Source organism: Pongo pygmaeus, chromosome 9, assembly GCF_028885625.2.
Source record: "Pongo pygmaeus isolate AG05252 chromosome 9, NHGRI_mPonPyg2-v2.0_pri, whole genome shotgun sequence".
Classification (NCBI taxonomy): Eukaryota; Metazoa; Chordata; class Mammalia; order Primates; family Hominidae; genus Pongo; species Pongo pygmaeus.
Window position 1 is genome coordinate 71,431,155 of NC_072382.2, and position 22,375 is coordinate 71,453,529.

The following is a 22,375-nucleotide window of genomic DNA, read 5'->3' on the forward strand; positions in this document are numbered from 1 at the left end:
TTAATCATTTCTAGCTTTTAATTTAAAGTCATAGATGTGTGACTCATCCTTTCCCTTGAACACTTAGAGGCCATTGTAAGGTTATTAATTGGCCAAATTTTGATATTGTTGTGTCCCAGGGAATAAGGAAGCCTGAGAAGAGGGAGAGAGATGGTGGAACAATCATAACATATACAACAAAATACTGAAAATCAAAATTGTTAATTTTAAGAATCTATGTATGAATTTCAGGATCAAAGTAAACTAGATCAAGTGATAGAAGAAAAGAAAAAAAGTTAGAATACATGGAAGAAAAATAAGGAGTTTCTACTTTATCTTTATTTAAAAAGACTTACTAAATAATATGGAAAGAAAATTGAAAAGAAAATATTTAAAGATACAAAGTCTGAAAAGTTTCTAGAAGTAATAGAGACATAAAATCTCAGAATGTAAGGACCTATTATATACTGAAGATGATTCTAAAAATTATAAATTGAGATTCAATGTATTAAAATTTTAGAATATGAAAAATAAACATGCTTTCCAAAGAATGAGGGGAAAAGTTCTTTTAAAACAGTGAGAAAATGATCAGTATAATATGTTTCATTAAGAGTATCGATGCCAAAAATAAACAACTGAATGATGAATTAGGAAAGATGATAGAACAGAATTTTATTCAGAATTTTATAAATTTTTGATTTATCATTTAAATATGAGGGCAAATTAGAACATACTTAGACATAAAATTAGAATTATTACCAAAGCAGGGGTATATTGTGGCTGGTAATATGGCTTGGGTCAAAAATGCAAGAGATGTTTCTCCTAAGAATTGGTAAGCAAGAATATATTCATGAAAAGTTGTTGTAGAAATAAATTGTTAATAATATATATCATCAAATAAAAATGGTTATTGAATATTCTTTAAAAAAGCTGGAAACAGGATTGCAGATAATCACAACATGAAAGAAATAAATGTACATGAAAAACAGAAAACCTAAGGGGGACTAATATTTTTGTTTGTTCAAAGTATGCTAGTTACAAATTACTTTCTTTATATCTAATTTTTAGAAAGAGGGACTCTACAGGTTTGTGCCACCATGCCAGGCTTTATTTATTTATTTATTTATTTATTTATTTATTTGTTTTCAGAAACAAGGTCTTGCTATGTTACCCCAGCTGGACAAATTAGTTTTATTAGAAAGCAGAAAATGAAACTAGGAAAGTTAAAAATTTTAATAATATTTAGTAGAAGAAGAAATATAGCATATGCACCTGTCAAACATCAGTGAGAAATGGGATTTTTGAAAACAAGAACTGAATGAAATAATGGAAAACATAAAAGTGAGAAAAAAATCAAAATATGTGAAATGTAGCCAGGTACGGTGGCATGTACCTGTAGTCCTAACTACTACAGAAGCTGAGGTAGGAAGACTGTGTGAGCCCAGAAGTTCAATCCCAAGCAACATAGTGATACCCAGTCAAAAAAACAAAAACAAAGCACGACAAATTCTGATATTCGAAAGTACTTAATCAAAAATAAAGATCAAGAAGCAGAAATATGTTCTGATTCATTAAAATTCTGTTGCTTAATAATTCTACTTCAAAGTACAAAGCCTCAATGAATTACTATACAAATGTAAAATATGCCACAAAGATGTGCACCATATTTTCTAATTTGAAATAATGATAACTCAAATGTCCATAAACACAGGAATACATTAATGACATCAATGTTACAAAACAAAACATAAAGTATTTCAATCTGTATAAAATAATAACAAGTGATCCAATAGGCATGCTATGATTTGTTGTAAAACTAAAATGTGTGCTGTGATATCAGAAAAACACATGCCAGATTGCCTCTAAAATTAGGAGGGAAACTGTGTTGGAGTTGTGATAAAGGTAATATTAATTTTCATGTTGCATATATTTTATTAAGCATTGTCTTTGAGATGAGTGCAGTGTTAAAAGTTGTTAATTTTGGTTTGCAGGAAAAAATACATTTTTATATTTTAGAATTCGTTTCTTTTTAACAGTCTAAAAGATAAAGTAATTAAAGTCATTAAAAATATAAAACAATGTTACTAGTTTGATGATGCAAATCTCTATTGCTGGTCTTAAGACACTTCATTTTTAAATCAATTGAAAGCCCTCTGTCTCATGTGAAAAGTAGCTATGCATAAGTTAATCTGCAGCTTCTACATTAAAGTCAGGGGATCTAGAAATAAATCATAGACCTAAGATGAGAAACCTTGAATTTTAGGATAGAGTATTTTAGAATCAAATGTAGATGGAAAAAAACACAGCTCGGTAAAGTGATAGGCAAAGGCCAGCATATATCACATAGAAATGTTATACATTACTAGATTTTAAAAACTACACTTGTGACTATGCTATAAGCCTAAAAGCAAAGAGTACATCAGTGCTAAATTACTGTTGGTATCAGTGAGTAAAAGTTTTAAAATTATGTTTGTTTTGGCTATGATTGCACGGAAACTTACACATTTGGCAGATGATTCCACTTGAAGCTACAGATTTGGCAATGATTTTTTTGAACCCATGGACTTGGCTTTATAAGAGCATAACAGAATGCAAGCTCCACAGGGCCAGATGTAGCAGAAGGCAAGCTCCACAGGGCAGACGTTTGTGTTAGTTTTGTTTCTTGATTTATCCCATGCAGTTATAATTATTCAAAATATAAAACAAATACAATATGAATGTAAATTAAATTAGTAATCAAATACAGGAAGGAAGGAAGGAAGGAAAAAAGAAAGAAAGAAAAAAAGGAAGAAAAGAAAATGAATGACATAGTTTACAGGGTTAAATTTCCAGTGCCACATATTTCTAATCACCGATCATAAAAGACTCAGTATAATATCTTCTTTCCCCATAAAAGAAGCAGCCTGTTGCAAACAAAGGATCTGCATGAAGTTATGCAGGCGAGGCAACACAGCACTTTCCCAGGATATCCTTCCCAGAATATTTGTCAGTCTTTGAACTTGAGATTCCATGGAAGTTTCTGCCACTGTTAAAATCCATTAGTCATCATCCAGGAACAAACCAACTTGTACTGGAAGTTGGCAGGAATAAGGTAAAGATCAGGAGATATTCCTTAAAGCAAGAACGTATCAGTCTTCATAGGGGAGATCATAGGGGAGTTCTTTTACCTTAGTAAAAGAACATGGTAAGAATCTTATTTTTTGGTAAGTACATAGAGCACTCACTCTCGTATCCATTTAGTCCTCACCCCATAAATGATGGGGTTGAGAGAGGGTGGGATAACCAAATAGAGATTAGCAACAAGAATGTGAATGTAATGTGGAATGTTGTGTCCAAATCGATGAGTAAGGAAAGAGAAGACTGAGGGGATATAGAAAACACAGATGACCCCAACATGAGAGCCACACGTGCTTAGGGCTTTTAGCCGAGCATCATGTGATGGGAGGCAGAAGATAGCACAGAGAATGTAAACATATGAGATAACAATAAGGACCAGGTTCAGGAGAAAGAGGGAGACCACAAAGAGCCCATAGATAGCATTGACACGGATGTTTCCACAGGACAATTTTGCAAAGACCATGTGCTCACAGTAGGAATGGGCTATTATATGAGCCTGACAAAATGGTAAATGGCAGACGAGATAGATTATTGGGAGTGTAAACAGAACTGGACGAATTACAATGCACATAGTGATGCCCACCAGCACCCGGGATGTCAAGATGTTTGTGTAGTGAAGTGGATTGCAGATGGCCACGTAACGGTCAAAGGCCATGGCCACCAGTACCTCAGCCTCCATGCCAGTGAAGGCATGGATCAGAAACATCTGGGTCACACAAGCTCCAAAGTTAATCTCATGAGCATCAAACCGGAAGATACCCAGCATGCGAGGCACAGAGGTTGTAGAAAGGGCCAAATCAATTGTGGAAAGGATGGCCAGAAAGTAGAATATGGGTTCCCGGAGGGTCTGCTCTGCCTTGATGACTAGCAGAATGGTAGCATTTCCCAGCAAAGCCAAAAGGTAAACAGAGCAGAAAGGCAAGGAGATCCACATATGGACGTCTTCCAGACCTGGGATTCCAATGAGAAAAAATGTGGCTGGGTGAAAAGTGCTCCTGTTGCCATGGTATGCCATCCCGCACTGCATTGTTCTGAAGAGGTTAAGCTCCTTCTTCTTTTGGGAGAAAAACAAAGGGGAAAGAGAGAGAGAAAGAGAAAGATCAGATGAAGCAGTTGCTAGCATAGCATAGCAGCTACCATAGCAGCAGCTAGCACAGCAGTTGCTGGCATCAATTTCTAGCTCTGTGTTTCAGCACAGAATTGAGTTCACATTTACTACACAAACAGGCAGGTTCAGAAGCTCCTGTACTGAGTCATTGCCTTAGCCGTTTATACAGACCAGGGCATGGTGAAATTCAGAATTTTCATTCTGCCTGTTGATTGGGTTCTAATTCTATATGTGGAGGTTTGCAACAACCTTATTGAGGATTTCTAGTAATTAATACTTTCCACTCACTTTGAAAGCAAGTAATACATTATTTTACTCTGGGAATTCACCCTTTGTTGAGTAACGTTGGAAATATCAAGACAGCACACGGGGCCATGTGAATACAACACACAGACCCTCAAAATGTCATTAGGTGATTCATAAGAAAGTAAATCATAAGACCTCATGTACATAGGCACTTTCACAATAAAAACCTAAATTCTTTTATTGATTGGCCTTGAGATACATATGTAAAAACTCTGATCCAAGCCTAGCAGCCTCTCAGATACTGAAGCAGACTATAAGAAACATCGATTTCTCAGAAAAGTACTGGTTCCTGTGATGCCTGGCCAGAAGTAGAAATAGCAATTGTTTATGACCTACAGGCTTAGGATTTTCAGGTGGGAAAAGGATAAGAAGGCTGTGTAATGCCATTTTCACACTCTGTTTATTATCTACACCACATCAGGTATTCTTAGAGCACCTGTTAATTTTACCTTTGTTAATTTTTCCTCTACTATGGAGCCAATACTTATTTGTCACTCCTTCTACCAGTTTAAGACACTGGATATGTGGGTAGAAGACAACACAGACCATCTCAGATGGTATTTGTGCTAGAGAAGTTTGTTTTTGTTTTTTGTTTTTTGTTTTTTTTTTGTAGTTCTCTTGGGTAGCATTGTGTCAACTGAAAAACAATCAACTTTTGCAATAGTCTAAAAGGAATGAAGAAAAATACTTAAGTAATACCTTTAAAATGCTGCAAATAAACCAAGTCACTCAAAATGAGCTAAGGAGGCTTGCCCTGGGGTCCTTGGTACAGCAGTTGTAATTCAAAATAAAGTTAAAAGATCCTTACTTTCATCTTTGGCATAGTTTCACTTTCTAATCATTTTTTAATTATCATTTTTAATATAGTAAATATATCAAGTCAAAAATAACTTTTTTGAGGTGAAGCTCCTTCTTCTTTTGGGGGAAAAACAAAGGGGAAAGAGAGAGAGAAAGAGAAAGATCAGATGAAGCAGTTGCTAGCATAGCATAGCAGCTAGCATAGCAGCAGCTAGCATAGCAGTTACTAGCATCAATTTCTAGCTCTGTGTTTCAGCAGAGAATTGAAGAGTAAACTCTACATCCTTTTGAGATTATTCCAACAGAGAGAGAGCAAGTGCTGCAAAGTACACTGACTCTTATTGTATTGTATAAAAACATTGATACTCTGGACAATTAAAATATAGTTGCTCAGCAGAAAGATAATGACAGCACCCAGGCTATAGACTTAAGGATTAAATCTAGGGGCCCACTCTCAAAAGTAGGTCTCCACTACCCTGATTTCTTCCTGCTACCATAGAAACTGCTTTAACCTAATGCAATTGGTAGGATGACATTTTAACTTGGATATTCATGAGAGATTTCACACATAATTTTTAAAATTTAAAACATAATTTATACATATTTTAGGCATCTATTATTTAATGCATACATAATATGTTTATATATTATAACTTTATACATTACATATTAAAACAATATATAACTTTTTTCCCTGCCTGGTGCAGGTCAGCCATATGGCCCAGTTCTCAGCGTTCACTGCTCATATATCTCTCCATGCACTGCCACACCTGCTCACCAGAAATCAACAGCTGATTCACCTCATTCTTCCATAGGAATCAACACCTACACATAACATTGGGCAGCACAGTACTTAGTCCCTTTTCTGAGTAGCACTTGGAAGGTGTGCTAATATTAGGTTTCTAGCACCTCAGGGATATTATAAGAATACATCTAATTTTAGTCTCCACTTTAGACAGAGCTCTGCAATTGAGTCCTCAGAGACTGCTCACCAACTCCTGGGTGCTGCTCTAGAAACACAGAAAAGCTCAAGGAAGGCAGAAGCAAGCTAAAGTGTAGGTAATACAATTTCAAGAAGTGGGACTAAAGCACACTCTCACTGTCATTTATCCTTGATATATGTAACAACAGATAATTGCATGTCTACCTAATTGTGAATGTGTGGCCCAATTCTGTAGGCCTTTTTCATACAGAATAAACTGGCTAAATTCATGTCCAACACTTTAACTACCATAGTAGGCTTTCTGACTTAAACTATTTCTCTTCACTGATAGTTTTTTCAGACCAAATATAACTGACGTGAATTTCTCTAATTAGCATAAAAACACAAAGTCATGATCTTTTGTCCATTGTGTTTTCTATACATGAATTCTCAAAACCAACACCACCAAAATTTTACATATACAACTTTTAAAACTGTTACTAATAAATACCTAAAATTTCAATCCTGGAGTCTGACTGCTGGTGTACAAATACTGACTTTGTCACAAACTAGCAGTAAAATTTTGAATGACTTGTGTATCATTTCTACATCTCAATTTCCTTATCTATAAATGGGACTAACAATAGTATTTCCTTCATTGGGTAGATTTGAGATACAAATTTTTCTGAGGCATTTAGAACTTTGTCTTGTACACAGTAAATCGCCAGTTATAGTAATTTTTAAACTATTCTTATTATTAATTTATATTTTAGCTCTAAAGGAAAACTTCATGTAAGTGATTATTGCAAGACAAATTGAGGAAATTTATACTACCAATTATGTAGCCATTTTTCTTCTTAACTCTAATGATGTGAAACATGTTCTCTCTAATCTTAGACTCAAATATATATATATGTGTGTGTGTGTGTTTGTGTGTGTAGTTCTTATTAGAATGTGGTTATCTGGAGTGAAAAATTATCTCTCTTTATTACACAGTTGAGGTTTCTGAGAACCTCCTTAAGACAGCACTACTTAAGCAAATAAAGCATTAAATTAAAAGCATGTGCAGTAAAATTCTTTATCTGGCCTTGTCTGTCTTCTCCATTATTCCATACCAACATTTCATTAATGTTATCTCCTCCAAATGTACAATTTTTGCATTCCTGTATATATACAATGATATATTCTTTAAGGTCCAATGAGGTCTTCACATCTAATCAAAATTAATCTTAAGACATTTACTCAAAGGTGCATTTTTTTTTCTCTGTGTGAATGAGGGCAACTGAAGTTGAGAGCTGCTAAAATATCTTGGATACAAGTGGGGAACTAACCTTAAGAGCAAGATGAGATACAGAATTTTAACACCAAATATTAAAACAAAATTGACCCTTATTACCTGGTTTGGTTATACAAACAACTCTTATATAAAATCAAACCAACATCTTTAATGCTGTGAGAGCTAATAAATTTCCTTTGAAGGTCTATATTATCTTTTCAAAAATATATAATATAAAGTATCCCAACAGACACAGATTTAATTTCTTTTCTTGGACACATCCCTCACAGTGGCACCAGTTCTGTAGTTCTGCTCTGAAATGGTTGCACTTATGTGTCTTGCTGAGAATACCTTTTATTTCTCTTTGGTTTTGGAGCCCCTGTTCCTCAAACCTCCTATCTTTCTATTTTACAGATAGCCTTGCAATTTTTCTGAAACAAATATTTAAGTAAGTTCCCAAAGTACGATAAATGGGAAGTATAGTTTCAAAACTTTGTATGACTAAAAAGTGCTTTGCCCTCAACCATGATTAATATTTTGGGTTTAGTCATTATTATCAGTTGAACTGTATCCTCTGAAAATGTATATGTTAAAGTCCTAAACCCTCGTTACCTCACAAAGTGACCTTACTTGGATCCCTTTTTTAAATTTTTTTATTTTTTTTGGTATTGTTGTTGTTATTTTATTTTGTGGTGAGAACACTTAACATGTGGTCTGCCCTCAACAAATTTTGAACTTCACACTACTATATTGTTTACTACAGGCACTAAAATTATTCATCTATCATAACTGCAACTTTGTACTCACTAAACAACAACTTCCCATTTTCTCCAGCCCCTTAACTTCTGGAAACCATTATTTTCTTATTCGCTTCTATGAGTTTCACTAGTATAAAAACTTCATTTAAAGTCGAATCATGCTACATTTGTCCTTCTGTAAATGGATTATTTCACTTAGTGTAATACCCTCATGTTATTGCAAATAGCAGAATTTCCCTTTTTAAGGGAAATATTCTATGCATATACCACATTTTATTTAAAATCAATAAAATAAAAGTTAAATAAAATGGAGAAAATCAACAATGTGGAGTTTGTTCTTTAAATAGTTTAATAAATCCATAACATTTTTAGCAGAACTGATCATGAAAAAAGAGAGAAAACACAGTTTATACTGCTAATGGAAGTGGGAGCCATTACTACAGATCTTACACACATTTAAACACATTTAAACCATACAGTGAATACAATGCAGAATATTTTTGCATTACACTAGATATCATAGTTTAAATGACATGTTGTTTCTAAATATACCCTCAGAATTTAAACAAGAAAGACAAAATTGGATCATTGTTCATCTAAACATTTAATCCATAATTTTTAAAAAGTCACTCAAAAAGTCTTCAGTCTGAAAGAGTTTCATTTGTGATTTTGTCTCAACGTTTACAAAGGAGCTAATATAAATAGAGTCCAAAGTCTTTGAGAGTATAGAGTATTTCCTAACTGGTTTCATGAGTGATAATTAAACCAGTCAATTATATTCTGAGGAAAGGTAATTAAAGACTAACGTGTTTTATAAGCACAGATACAAATACCCTTAAAAATTATCAAATAGAATACAATGATGTATCAAGAGAATAACACATTGCAAACAAGTGAAGGCTATTCTAGTACATAATTTGTTTTAAAAAATTATAGATGTACTTCTTCACACTGCCAAAGGTAGAAAAAATGATAACCTTAATATCTAAAATTTAAATATTTTTATTCTTTTAATACAATTTTTATACTAACATTTTACTTTTAATTTTTTTGGTACATTGTAGGTGTATATTTTATATATATTTGGATACAGGCATGCAATGCATAATAATCACATCATGGTAAATGGAGTATGCATCACCTCAAGCATTTATCATTTATTTGTGTTACAAACATTCCAATTCTTTTATTTACTTTTAAGTGTATAATAAATAATTGTTGACTGTAATCATCTTGTACTATGAAATAGTAGATCTTATTCATTCTAACTATATTTTTATACCCATTAACCATTTCCACTCCCTCCACCACTACTATTTTGTAATATTTCTGAGTAAACTAGAAACAGATGGTAACTACCCTAATTTTACAGATATACATAAAAATAATACAGCTAACATTATATTAATGAAAAACATGTTCAATATTTCTCCTATAAGGTCACGTAAAGTCAAAGATGTCTTTTAAATACTTCTATTCAGAACTGCACTAGATGCCCAAAAGAGTATAATACAGTAAGAAAAATTATAGAAAAACAGATGAGAATTTGAAAGAATAAAGTAAAAGTGTCTCTATTATATGATTTATATACAAGTTATTCAAAATATGTGTATTTTTAAAAAATTCTGAGTAATATTTAAAAATACATTGAATTTTAATATTCTTAAAAACAATGTAGAAATTAATTTGAAAATACAATTTACCAAGTAATTGCATTATTAGGTCTATACCTGAGGTATTGCTGCTCACAAGAGGGCATTAGCTGCAGGGGTCTGACTGCAGACCCTGACCCAAACGATGGATAAATAAAATGTACATTGACACACAGATAATCTGTTATGCCAGTCCTGCTGAGTTTCCGACCACCTGCACACCAAGAGAGGTTTGTCACTGCGGCTGGCCTTGAGAAGCTTGCACTCCAGACATTTATTTAATATAAAATTAACAACAGAAGCTCTGAGTCAACACACTTATGGATAATTAACATGGTTAAGAGAGTAGTTCTTGGAATGATTAAAGCTCAGGTACAGTGGTCTAAAGTAAATACCATTAGGGGGGCAGTTTCCCTGGCTGACCTCCCACCGAGAAGGCCATCTGGCTCAAAGGTTAGTTAATGGAGGTAGGGTAAACAGACTTAACTGGGGAAGCCTCTATTGTCCCTAGTATTTATCCTATGACCTAATGCTCTAAGGTAAGAACCGGCTGCCTTCAGCCTGTTCAATTATTACGAGCTATGTAACCTTTTGGCCTTTCAAAAAGTTTCGTGGCTATTCCTTATAACATTCCCTAATATTTCCCTTTAATATTTCTGCCACCATCCTGAGTGAATCCCAACATATACCCAAATGAATATAAATTGTTCTACCATAAAGACACATGCACATGTATACATCGCAGCAGTATTCATGATAGCAAAGAATGGAATCAACCTAAATGCCCATCAATGGTAGATGGATAAAGAAAATGTGCTACATACACACTATAGAATACTACGCAGCCATAAAAAAGAATGAGATTAAATCCTTTCCAGCAACATGGATGAAGACGGAGTCCATTATCCTAAGCGAACTAACACAGAAACAGAAAACCAAATAACAAATGTTCTCATTTAAAAGTTGGAGGTAAACATTGAGTGCATATGAACACAAAGAAGGTAACAAGAGACACTGGAATTTACTTAAAGGTAGAGTGAGGAAGGAGGGTGAGGATTGAAAAACTACCTATTGGGTACTATGGTTATTACCTGAATGGTGAAATGATCTGTACACCGCAGCCCTGTGACATACAATTTACCTATATAATAAACCTGTACATGTCTTCCTAAATATAAAATGAGAGTTAAAAATAAAATAAAATATAATTTATATAGCATAATAATCAAATACATAAAAACTAATCAAATACTTTCAATATATTGACCCTGGAAACATGGGAACATTACAGGGAATTCCAAAAACATGTAGATAAATAGATGGATATACTATGTCCATCAATTGTATTACTGTGTTAAGATGTCAATCTTCCCAAATTAATTTAGCAGTTCAAAACAATTCTAATGAAAATCTTGATAAGTTTTATAGAATTTGACAGCTTGATTGAACCTATAGAATATGACTTATAGAACTGATAGAATTTGACTTACAGATTGAACTTACAGAATTTGATAACTTGATGTGAAATGCAAAGACCTAGAATACTCAAGGCAGCTTTGAAAGAAATAAAAGAGCATATCATGATTTATTCATTTATTTTATGTATTCTTTTTTTTGAGACAGAGTCTTGCTCTGTTGCCCAGGCTGGAGTGCAGCAGTGCCACCTTGGCTCACTGCAACTTCTGCCTCTTGGGTTCAAGTGATTCTCCCACCTCAGCCTCCAGAGTAGCTGGGACTACAGGTGTGCACCACCACACCCTGCTAATTTTTGTATCTTTAATAGAGACTGGGTTTCACCATGTTGGCCAGGCTGGTCTTGAACTCCTGACATTGTTATCCACTTGCCTTGGCTTCCAAATTGCTAGAATTACAGGTGTGAGCCACTGAGCCCGACCTCCACCAGTTTTTGGTATCAAGATAGTCCTGGCCTCATAGAATGAGTTGGGGAGCAGTCCCTCTCCTTCAACTCTTTGGAGTAGTTTCAATAGGAATGATACCATCTCTTTTTTGTACATATTTTAGAATTCTGCTGTGATTCCATCTGGTCCTGGGTTTTTAAGGGGTTGGTAGGCTATTTTTTACCCACTCAATTTTCAAGCTCTTTATTGGTCTGCTCAAGGAATCAATTCTTCCTGGCTCAGTATTGGAAAGGTATAGGTATCTAGGAATTTATCCTTCTCTTCTAGATTTTCTAGTTGTGTGCATAGAGGTGTTCATAGTAGCTTCTGAGGTTTATTTTTATTTCTGTGGGGTCAGTGGTAACATCCCCTTTGTCATTGTGTTTATTTGGGTCTTCTCTTTTTCTTCATTAGTCTAGCTAGTGGCCTATTTTATTAATTAAACAAAAAGACAAATCCTGGATTCATTGATCTTTTGAATGGTTTATCGTGTCTCAATTTCCTTCAATTCAGCTCTGATTTTGATTATTTCTTATCTTCCACTAGATTTGGAGTTGGTTTGCTCATGGTTTTTTAATTCTTTCAGTTGTGATGTTAGGTTATTCATTTGAGATCTTTCTAACTTTTTGACATGGGCAGTTAATGCTATAAATTTCCCCCTTAACACTGTCTTAGCTGTGTCCCAGAGATTCTGGTATGTTGTATATTTGTTTTCACTAGTTTCAAAGAACTTCTTGAGTTCTGCCTTAATTTCATTATTTACCCAAAAATCATTCAGGAGCAGATTGTCTAATTTTCATGTAATTGCATGGTTTTGAGCAATTTTTTAGTCATGACTACTGTTTTTATTGCACTGTAGTCCAAAAGGGTATTTGGTATGATTTTGGTTCTTTTGAATTTTTTTGAGAATTCTTTTATATCCAATTGTGGAGTTGATTTTAGAGTATGTGCTATGTGGCAATGAGAAGAAGGTATATTATTTTGTTTTGGGGTGGAGAGTTCTATAGAGGCCTATCAGACCCATTTGGTCCACTGTTGCATTCAAGTCCTAAAAATCTTTGTTAATTTTTTGCATCAATGATCTGTCTAATAATGTCAGTAGAGGGTTGCAGTTTTCCACTGTTATTGTGTGAAAGTCTAAGTCTCTTTGCAATTTTCTAAGAACTTGCTTTATGAATCTTGGTGCTCCTGTGTTGGGTACATGTATATTAAGAATAGTTCAGTCTTCTTTTTGAATTGAACCCTTTATCATTATGTAATGCCTTTCTTTGTCTTTTTTTTTTTTCAAATCTTTGTTGGTTTAAAGCCTGTTTTGACTGAAATTAGGTTTGCCACCCTTGCTTTGTTTTGATATCCATTTGCTTGGTAGATTTTCCTCCATCCCTTTATTTTGAACCTATGGGTGTCATTGCCTCTGAGATGGTCTGTTGAAGACAGCATACCACTGGGTCTTGCTATTTTTTTTTTTTTTTTTTAATCCAGCTTGCTAGTCTCTTCCTTTTAAATGGAGCATGTAGCCCACTTACATTCAAGGTTAGTATTGATATGTGTGAATTTGTACCAGTCATTGTGTTCTTAGCTTGTTATTATGCAGGCTTGTTTATGTGTTTGCTTTATAGTGTCCCTGGTCTGTGTACTTAAGTGTGTTTTTGCATTGTCTGGTAATGGCCTTTGCTTTCTATATTTAGTGCTCCTTTTAAGATCTCCTGTAAGGTGGGTCTGTTAATAACAAACTCTCTCCACATTTGCTTATCTGAAAAGGATCTTATTTCTCCTTTGCCAGGAAGATGAGTTTGTCTGGAAATGAAATTCTTGGTTGAAGATGTTTTTAAGAATGTTGAATATAGGCCCCCAATCTCTTCTGGCTTGTAGAGTTTCTGCTGAGCGGTTCACTATTGGCATAACAGGGGTTCATTTGCAGGTGACCTGCCCTTTCTCTCTAGCTGCCTTTAACATTCTTTCTTTGATTTCAATCTTGGAAAATCTGATGATTATGTTTCTTAGGGATAATCTTGTGTAGAATCTTGCAAGGATGCTCTGTATTTCCTGAATTTGACTGTTAGCCTCTCTAGTGAGGTCACAGAAGTTTTCATGGATGATAACCTGAAATATATTTTCCAGGTTTTTGCTTCCTAGATATCCCTTTCAGGAATGCCAGCGATTTATACATTTGGCCTCTTTACATAGTGCCATATTTCTCAGAGGCTCAGAGTCTTTGTTCATTTCTTTTCATTCTTTTTTTTTTCTCTAACTGCCTTATTTCAGACAGCCAGTGTTCAAGTTCTGTGATTCTTTCCTCAACTTGGTCTATTATGTTCATAATACTTGAGTTTGCTTATGAAATTCTTGCAATGTGTTTCTCTGCTCTAACAGATCATTTAGGTTTTTTAAAAAACTGGATATTTAATCTGTCAGCTCCTGTATTCTTTTATTGTAATTCTTATTTTCCTAGGATTGGGTTTTGCCTTTCTCCTGAATGTTGATGATCTTAATTCCTATTGACATTCAAAAGTCCATTTCTGTCATTTTAGCCAACTTGGCCTGGTGAAAGACCCTAGTTGGAGAACATGTGTGATTGCTTAGAGGACATAAGACCCTGGCCATTTGAGTAGCTAGAGCTCTTACATTGATTCTTTCCGATCTCTGTGTGTGGGTGTCCCTTTAACTGCAATATAGGTTGAGTACAGTCAGTATAATTATTTTCTGGATGTTTCCAGAGGGTTGAAGTTTTGTGCAGAGTCTTCATTTGTAGCATACTTCCTGTCTTTGGTTCTACAGGGGGGTATGTTAGTGAGCTATTTTGCTGTTTAAGCTTTGTGTTGTGATCCAGTAGGTGATTCTTAGGTGTAATGGTCAGTTGGTAGATTCTTGCTCATTTGTGTGGCTCTCCTATGTTTCCTCACAGCTGCAGCTGTGCTCCTTCTCAATGCTCTGAAAGTGTGGGCTCCTCTTCCACTTGAGTGCTGGCTGTAGATCGCAGCTTGGCACTCTGAGGCTGCTCACTGCTGCTCTTGGGTGATCTCAGGGTTTATGTTTCCTCCCAACTTGGAGACATCAGGGACAGGGACCTTAGTAGTGGTTGTGGCTGACAGTCTTTTGCCTGTCTCCTGGAGGCTCCATCCCAGAGAGAAGCAGGTCAGCAATTGCTCAGTGCAATCAGCCTGAGATGGGTGGTCTGTGCTGTGGGCCCAAGCCAGAGGTTCCCTGCCTAGTGATGAGTAGGGAGGTGGTTGGGGTTCATGGGAGATGGACTGGCCTTTTCTCCTTGGGTCAGCTGCAGATTGTCTCAGGGTCTTTGCACCTTCATTAGTCTGAGGGTAGCAGGGGTACTATTACTGCGGAGACTGTGACAGAGAGGCTTACGGTTGCCCCTGGGAGCTCTACCTCCAAGAAATGCAGAGCTGCTGTTACTGGGAGTGTTCAGCTGGTGGGGTGGGGCAGCTGCACTGCTGGCATGAGCTTCAGACTCCACTTGTTGGGGAGCAGGGTATTGGGGGTCACTGGGAGGAGAGACTGGTATCTGTATGGTGACTGTGGTGTGCTGTAAGCTCAGGTATAGCCCTAAGACTCTTTGTCTCCTCGCAAGAAACAGGGAAGAAGGGATAGAATCACTGTTGTGGCAGTGACAGAGGGACTGTTAGATGCCTCTGTGAGCCTCTCTCCAGGGAAACTCCAAGCCTACCAGTGGGTATTCTCAGCTGGGGACAACTCTTTTGCAGTTATGAGCTGGGGGCTCCGCGAGGTGAAGAGTGGGGAGTGGGCGTTGCCAGAAAAAAAAAAAAGACTGGACTTCTCTCCATACAGTGTTCTAGCAGTGCCAGCATAGTGACTAGGCCCTTTGTTCCTTCCCCAGTCCAAGGGCTGTTAGGGTAGTATCACTGCAACCATAGTAGTGGAGGGATTGTGGGGTGATTCTGGGATTTCCTCCTCAGAGAAATTCTGATCTGCCACTGATTGAGGTAATCAGGTCGGGGCAGGGTTCTTATTCTGGAGTCACAGGCCAGGAAGCCTTGCCCAATGAGGAGAGGTGAGAACTAAGACCTGCGTAGAGAAAAGTCTGGCCACTTTTCTTTGAGGTGGTTGGCTTATGCTGGGAGTCTGAACCAGCTCCTAGTCCCCATGGATTCTCCATAGCCTGGATACAGCAAGGGTACAAGATGCAAGACAACAAAGATGGCCACCCATCCCTCCCACTGGAATCTCTGTCCCAGGGAGTTGCAGAGATGCTACTGGCTTGAGAGCACAAGCACGGGGTGGCTGGAGACCCAGGCCTGGAGGTTCCACCCAGTGTGGAGATATGGGATTGGGGACTCATGTAAGAAACAGCCTGGCCACTTTTCTTTAGGGTTGTTGTATGCTGGGGATCTACTCCAGTCCCTAGTAACTTTGGATTTTCCAGTACCTGAAGGTATCAACAGCAAAGGCTGCAAAACAGCAAACATGGTGGCTTCCCTTCCCTCTAGGACCTCCATTCCAGGGAGGTATGGACCTGTTGGCAGTTCAAACACACTTGCAGGATGTGGCTGCACACCCGGGTCTGGAGATCCCACCCAGTGAGAAGGAACGGGATTGGGGCCCTGTGTAAAAGAACAGCCTGGCTGCTTTTTTGTTGAGCAGCTGTGCTGTGCTGGTGGTTTTCTCCAGCCCCTAGACATCTTGTACTACCCAAGGCCCAAAGGCAAGATTGGCTAAGACTGCCAAACAGTAAAGATGGCAGCCCACCCCCCGCTGCTAGAAGCTCCATCCTAAGGTCATCTGGATGCATCCTAAGGTGCTGTCATCTGGAAAACACCTGTAGGGTTGACTGGATACCCCAGTCAGGAGATTCCGTCCAGTGAAGAGGAATAGGATCTGGGATCCACGTGAATAAGCAGTCTGACCACTTCTCCATAGAGCTGCTGGGCTCTGCCAGGGCACTGCTCCAGCCCTTCATACCCTCAGACTCCCTAGACCCCAAAGGCAAGGGTGGCTAAGGCTGTGAAACAGCAAAGATGGCAGGCCACCCCTGCCTGTTAGAGCTCCATCTCAGGGATAGGTAACTGCTGCTACCAGTGACTGGCTGGATTCCCAAGCCAGTGGGTCTTATCCTGCAAGGTGTTTTTTAAGTGGGGCCTGCAGCCTATTGTTGCTCAGCCCCCTGGATTCCAGCCCCTTTCCTAGGGGTAGGCATGGGCTTCTAACCTCCTGGTTTGCCAGAATTATATCTGATTTTGCTGGAAAGCCCAGGTATCTGAGGCTCCCAGGGCTCCACATGTGCCAGAGCAGCTGCTCTGCTGAGACTCCATGTAGCTCTGTGTGTCAGACTGAAGGTCCTCGTAGAGTGGGTTCATAAGGTGATCTCCTGATCAGAGGGTTGCAAAGACTGGTAGGAGAAACGTGGGTCCCTGGGGTTACTCACTCACTTACCACTTCCCAATACGGAGCCAGGAGGTTCCCCTGGCTCCATGTTGCTCCCAAGTGAGCAGTTGTTCTGAATTGCTTTTCTCCATTCTCCATGGGGCAAGTTGTTTCCTTGATGAGTCCTAATGCGTGTATCTGGATGTTTCAGTTGAAGGTGTGTTCACTCACCCCTTCCATTTCTCTCTGTGAAAGCAGTGCTCACTAACTGTTTCTAGCTGGCCATCTTGACCAACCCCCTTTCAAGTCTTAATATGTAAGAAACACATTTCATAAGGTCATAGCTACCATAGACAGTGATTCCTCTGATGGGTCTGGGGAAAGTAAATTGAAAACCTTCTGGAAAGGATTCATCATTGCAGATGCCATTAAGAACATTTGTGATTTATGGTACAGGGTCAAAATATCAACATTATCAGGAGTTTGGAAGAAGTTGATTTCCACCCTCATGGATAACTTTTAGGGACTCAAGGCTTCAGTGGAGAAAGTAACTGCAGATGTGATGGAAATAACAAGAGACCTAAAAATAACAAGAACAGGGAACCTAAAGATGTGACTGAGTTGCTGCAATATTGTAATAAAGATTTAAGAGACAAGGAGTTGTTTCTATAGGTCAGCAAAGAAAGTGGTTTCTAGAGATAGAATCTATGCCTGGTAAAGATGCTTTGAACATTTTTTTTAAGTAACAACAAAAGATTTAGAATTTTATAAGCCTAATAAAGCAGCAGCTATGTTTTAGCAGGTTGACTCCAATTTTGAAATTTCTACTCTAGGTAAAATTCTATAAAACAGCATTACATGCTACAGAGAAAACTTTCATGAAAGGAACAGTCAATTGATGTGGCAAATTTTGTTGTCTTATTTTCAGAAGTTGCCACCACCACCCCAACCTTCAGCAACCACCATCCTGTTCAGTTAACAGCCATTAACATCAGGGGAGGACCTTCTACCAGCAAAAATATTATTATTTCTGAAGACTCAGATGTTTGCTAATATTTTTAGTAATACATTATTTTTCTAAATTATAGATTTTGTTTTTTTAGACATAGTGCCATTGCACCCTTAAGAGACTATAGAACAGTGTATGCATAACTTTTATATATACTGGGAAACCAAAAGATTTTTTATGACTTTCTTAATTACAATATTCACTTTATTTTGGTGATCTTGAACCAAATGAAGTATCTCTAAAGTACAGGTGTATTACTAGAATTAAGCTGGTATAAATGTAAAACTGATTCTTTTCAGAGGAGATGTAAGCTATGGACAACCATTAAGGAAAACATCAGTAATACATAACAAAAATAGTTAAATAAATTAAATATTAAGACAATATTATTTTAGAACAAAAGAAAGCAGAAGAGAAGGAATAGAGAAACATACCAAAAATGAGACATACAAAGAGCAAAAAGTAAAATTGCAGATGTAAATCCAACTATATCAATAACATTAAATACAAATGGATTCACAATTCAAAAAACTGAGTTTGTCAGACTTGAAAATTAAGTATGATTGCAAGCAAAATGGCAGAAAAGGAGATATCCTACTTGTATGCCACATAGCAACAAGAATTTGGAAGCAATTTGTACATACAAAAGCTTCTCTGTAAAAGCTTTTGGATTAAGGTAGGAGGTTGCAAAACTCTACTGGAGCCCTAAATTGAGGAGGGCTATTTTGAGCTGACAGGCCTGCATTTAGGTAACAGACTTGCTGAAGATAGTCCTGGTAACAGGACTGGAAATGATTCATCCCACTGTAGACTCAGCTACAACCTGAGTTTGGCCTCAGTCCTTCAAATATAACCATCTGCCAAGGGACTGGAAGAAGTCATGTCCATCCATGCCTTGGGTAAAAGGCCTTGGTTTCAGCTTTGAAGTAACCATGTAACTCATCTCCAGTCTTTCTCAGCTATGGTCTGAGAGTAGTCATTCCTGCACAGGGACCTATAAGGAGAGAAGCCCATTCATGTGTCTTGAGGCAGGCCTAGATAATAACATTCTGACCATAAATCTTGAAGCCCTCCTGTGATCCAGCTTCTGCCCCATTGAGACACCTACTATGGATAATCCTGTCTACCCAGGAACACTGAGAGAGGCATGGCCATCTGTGCCTCTGGAGGCAGGCCTGCTGACCTCGGCCTTGGCTTTGGACCTTGAAGCAGCCTTGTGATTTAGTTTCAACCCCTCTCAGTGACAGTTGAGGGCCATTCCAGCCAGGCCATGTGCATAGCCAATGATATACAGGGAGCCCTCCCAGGGACCTAGAGGAAGCCAGACTTGACTGCACACCTGGTAATGTACCTGCCACCGGAACAGCTAGCTGTGGACCCTGAAACAAACCTTATTTCAGTGCCAGCTCTACTGACCAAGTTCCTGGTATTATATAGTCCATCCAAAAACAAGACAGAGGCCACACTCGCTTTAGCCCCTCATAATACACCCACTAATCACAGATTGCACTGTAGGCTCAGCAGCAGCGACATGACTCAATTCCACACAAAGTCAACTCAGATCTTACAGGCAACTTCATCAGCCTGGACAACCAACAAAAGAAGGTCTTTACTTTCAAAATCAGTCAAAAAAGTCTAGAAGAGATGTTTGCTCCTTCAAATGTGCAGACACCAATGCAAGGCTACATGTACAACAAAGAATTAAGCAAGCATGACACCACCAAAGAAAACTATTAAAGCTTCAGTTATTGACCCCAAGGCAATGGCGATTGACAAATTACCTGACGAATAATTCAAAATAATCAGATAAAGAGGGTTGATGAAATGCCAGAGAACATAGATAAACAACTAAACACAACCAAGAAACAATACAGCAACAAACAAGAAGTTTAATAAAGAAATAGAAACCATAAAAAAGAACTAAACAGAAAAACTAGGGTTGAAGAATACAATAAAAGAACTGAAAAATACAATAGATATCTTCAACAGCCAACTCAATAATGCCAAAAAAAAATTATTGACCATGAAGAAAGGTCATATAACATTAATAAATTAAAGGAACAAAAAGAAATAATGATTTTAAAAAAACTGTTAAGAAAGCGTAAAGAACCTATGGGAACCACCAAGCAAACAAATATATGAATTATGAGATTCCCAGAATGAGAAGAGAGGAAGAAAGGGACAAAAAGCCATCGGTAAATAGTGTCTGAAAATGTCCAAGGTGTTGGGAGAGACACAGGCATCCAAATTAGCAAAGCTCAGATGACCTCTCATAAAATCAAACAAAAGAAGAATACCCCAAAATATGATAATCAAACTGTCAAAGGCCAAATAAAAAGATAGAATCTTGAAAGCAGCACAAGAAAAGAGACTTGCCATTTACAAAGAAATGTCTATAAGGTTATCAGCAAAATTCTCAGCAGAAACCTTGCAGACCAGGAGAGAGTGGTATCAGATAGTTATTTTTTTTCCAAAGAAGAGAAATAAATGACCAACAGGCATAAGAAAAGGTTTTCAATATTATTAATTATCAGAGAAATGTAAATCAAAACCGCAGGGAAATATTGCCTCATATCTATTAGGAAGGCCATTATCAAAATGACAAGACATAACAAGAGTTGGCAAAGGTTTGGAAAAATGGAACCCTTTACACTGTTGATAGGAATACAAATTAGTAGAGTCATTAGGGAAAACAGTATTAAGATATTAGAAAAACTTAAAAATGAAACTACCATACAATCCAGTAATTCCACTTCTAGCTATACATCCACAGGAAATAAAATCAGTATTTCAAAAAGATATTTGCACCCCATATGTTCATTGCAGAATTACTTACAATAGCCAATATATGAAAACAACACAAACGTTCATAAACAGAAGAATGGTTTTTAAAAAGTCATATATACACACAATGGGATACTATTCTGCCATAATAAAGGAGGGAATCCTTGTGACAACACAAATGAACCTGGAGGACATTTTGCTAAGTGAAACAAGCCAGACATATAAAGACAAATACAATAAGGTCTCACTTATATATGAAATGCAAAAAATTCAAACTCACAGAACTGGAGAGTAGAACAGTGGTTCCCAGGGACTTAAGGGGTGGGGGAAATGAGGAGGTGTTGATCAAAAGGTAGAAATTTTCAGTTATAAGTTTAAAAAGTTTTGGGGATCTAGTGTATATCATGGTAACTATACTTAATAATACATTATTATTTACTCAAAACCTGCTAACAGAGTAGATCTTGTGTCCTCAACACACAAACACACACACACACACAATTTGGTGGTGGTTTTGTTAGTCAATTTGATTGTAGTAATAATTACAACATATATGCATATACTAGATCATCACTTTGTACATCTAGTGTATGCATAATGCTTGTCAATCATATACAGCTGAAAAAAAATTATCTAACTCCACACTTTCTACAAGATACAGCTTTAGAATTAAAGATACAAGCTGACTGAAAGCAAAAGAATGAAAAAGTATATATCATGCAAATAGCAAACACAAGAAAGCTGGATTGGCTATTCTAATATCAGACAAAACAGAGTTTAAAACAAAAATAAGTGGTACTGGAGATAAAGTAGGTCATTTTACAGTGATATAAATGTCAACTCATCAGGAAAGTACAGGAAAGTATAACAATTATAAACATATATGCAGGTATTAGCACAGCAGCAAAACATATGAAACAAAAATGGACATAAATGAAGGAAGAAATAATTCAAAAATAATAGTCGAAGACTTTTTAAAAATTTTATTTATTTATTTACTTATTTATTTATTGAGAGGCAGGGTACCACTCTTCCACCCAGGCTGGACTGCAGTGGTGCAACTGTAGCTCGTTGCAGCCTCAAACTCCAAGGCTCAAGGAATTTTCCTGCCTTAGCCTCCTGAGCAGCTGGGACTACAGGCATGTGCAACCATGCCAAGCAATTTTTTAAATTTTTTTCTTTTACGGAGGCAGGGTCATGCTATATTGCCCAGCTGGTCTTGAACTCCTAGCCTTATTATATCCTCCCACTTTGGCCTCCCAAAATTCTGGGATTACAGGCATGAGCCACCATGCCCAGGCCAAAGACTTTAATGGATAAACATAGATTTCAATAATAGACAAAAATAGATAGAATAACTAGACAGAATATCAACAAGGAAGTAGAAACATGAACAACACTACGTAGCACTTCATTCAACAGTAGAATATA

At 37.1% G+C, this 22,375-nt stretch overlaps 1 protein-coding gene across 1 annotated transcript; it reads right to left on the reverse strand.

Moving 5' to 3' along the window:
* Nucleotides 1-3,199: 3,199 nt before the first annotated feature.
* LOC129008840 (olfactory receptor 52J3) lies at nucleotides 3,200-4,111 on the reverse strand. The gene has a single exon (XM_054441280.1). The coding sequence runs from the start codon at nucleotides 4,109-4,111 to the stop codon at nucleotides 3,200-3,202; it is 912 nt and encodes a 303-aa protein (XP_054297255.1).
* Between the last annotated feature and the right edge of the window lie 18,264 nt (nucleotides 4,112-22,375).

Excerpts from the sequence above, each read along its gene's own strand:
- LOC129008840 (XM_054441280.1), bottom strand. The coding sequence starts at position 4,111 with ATGGCATACCATGGCAACAGGAGCACTTTTCACCCAGCCACATTTTTT.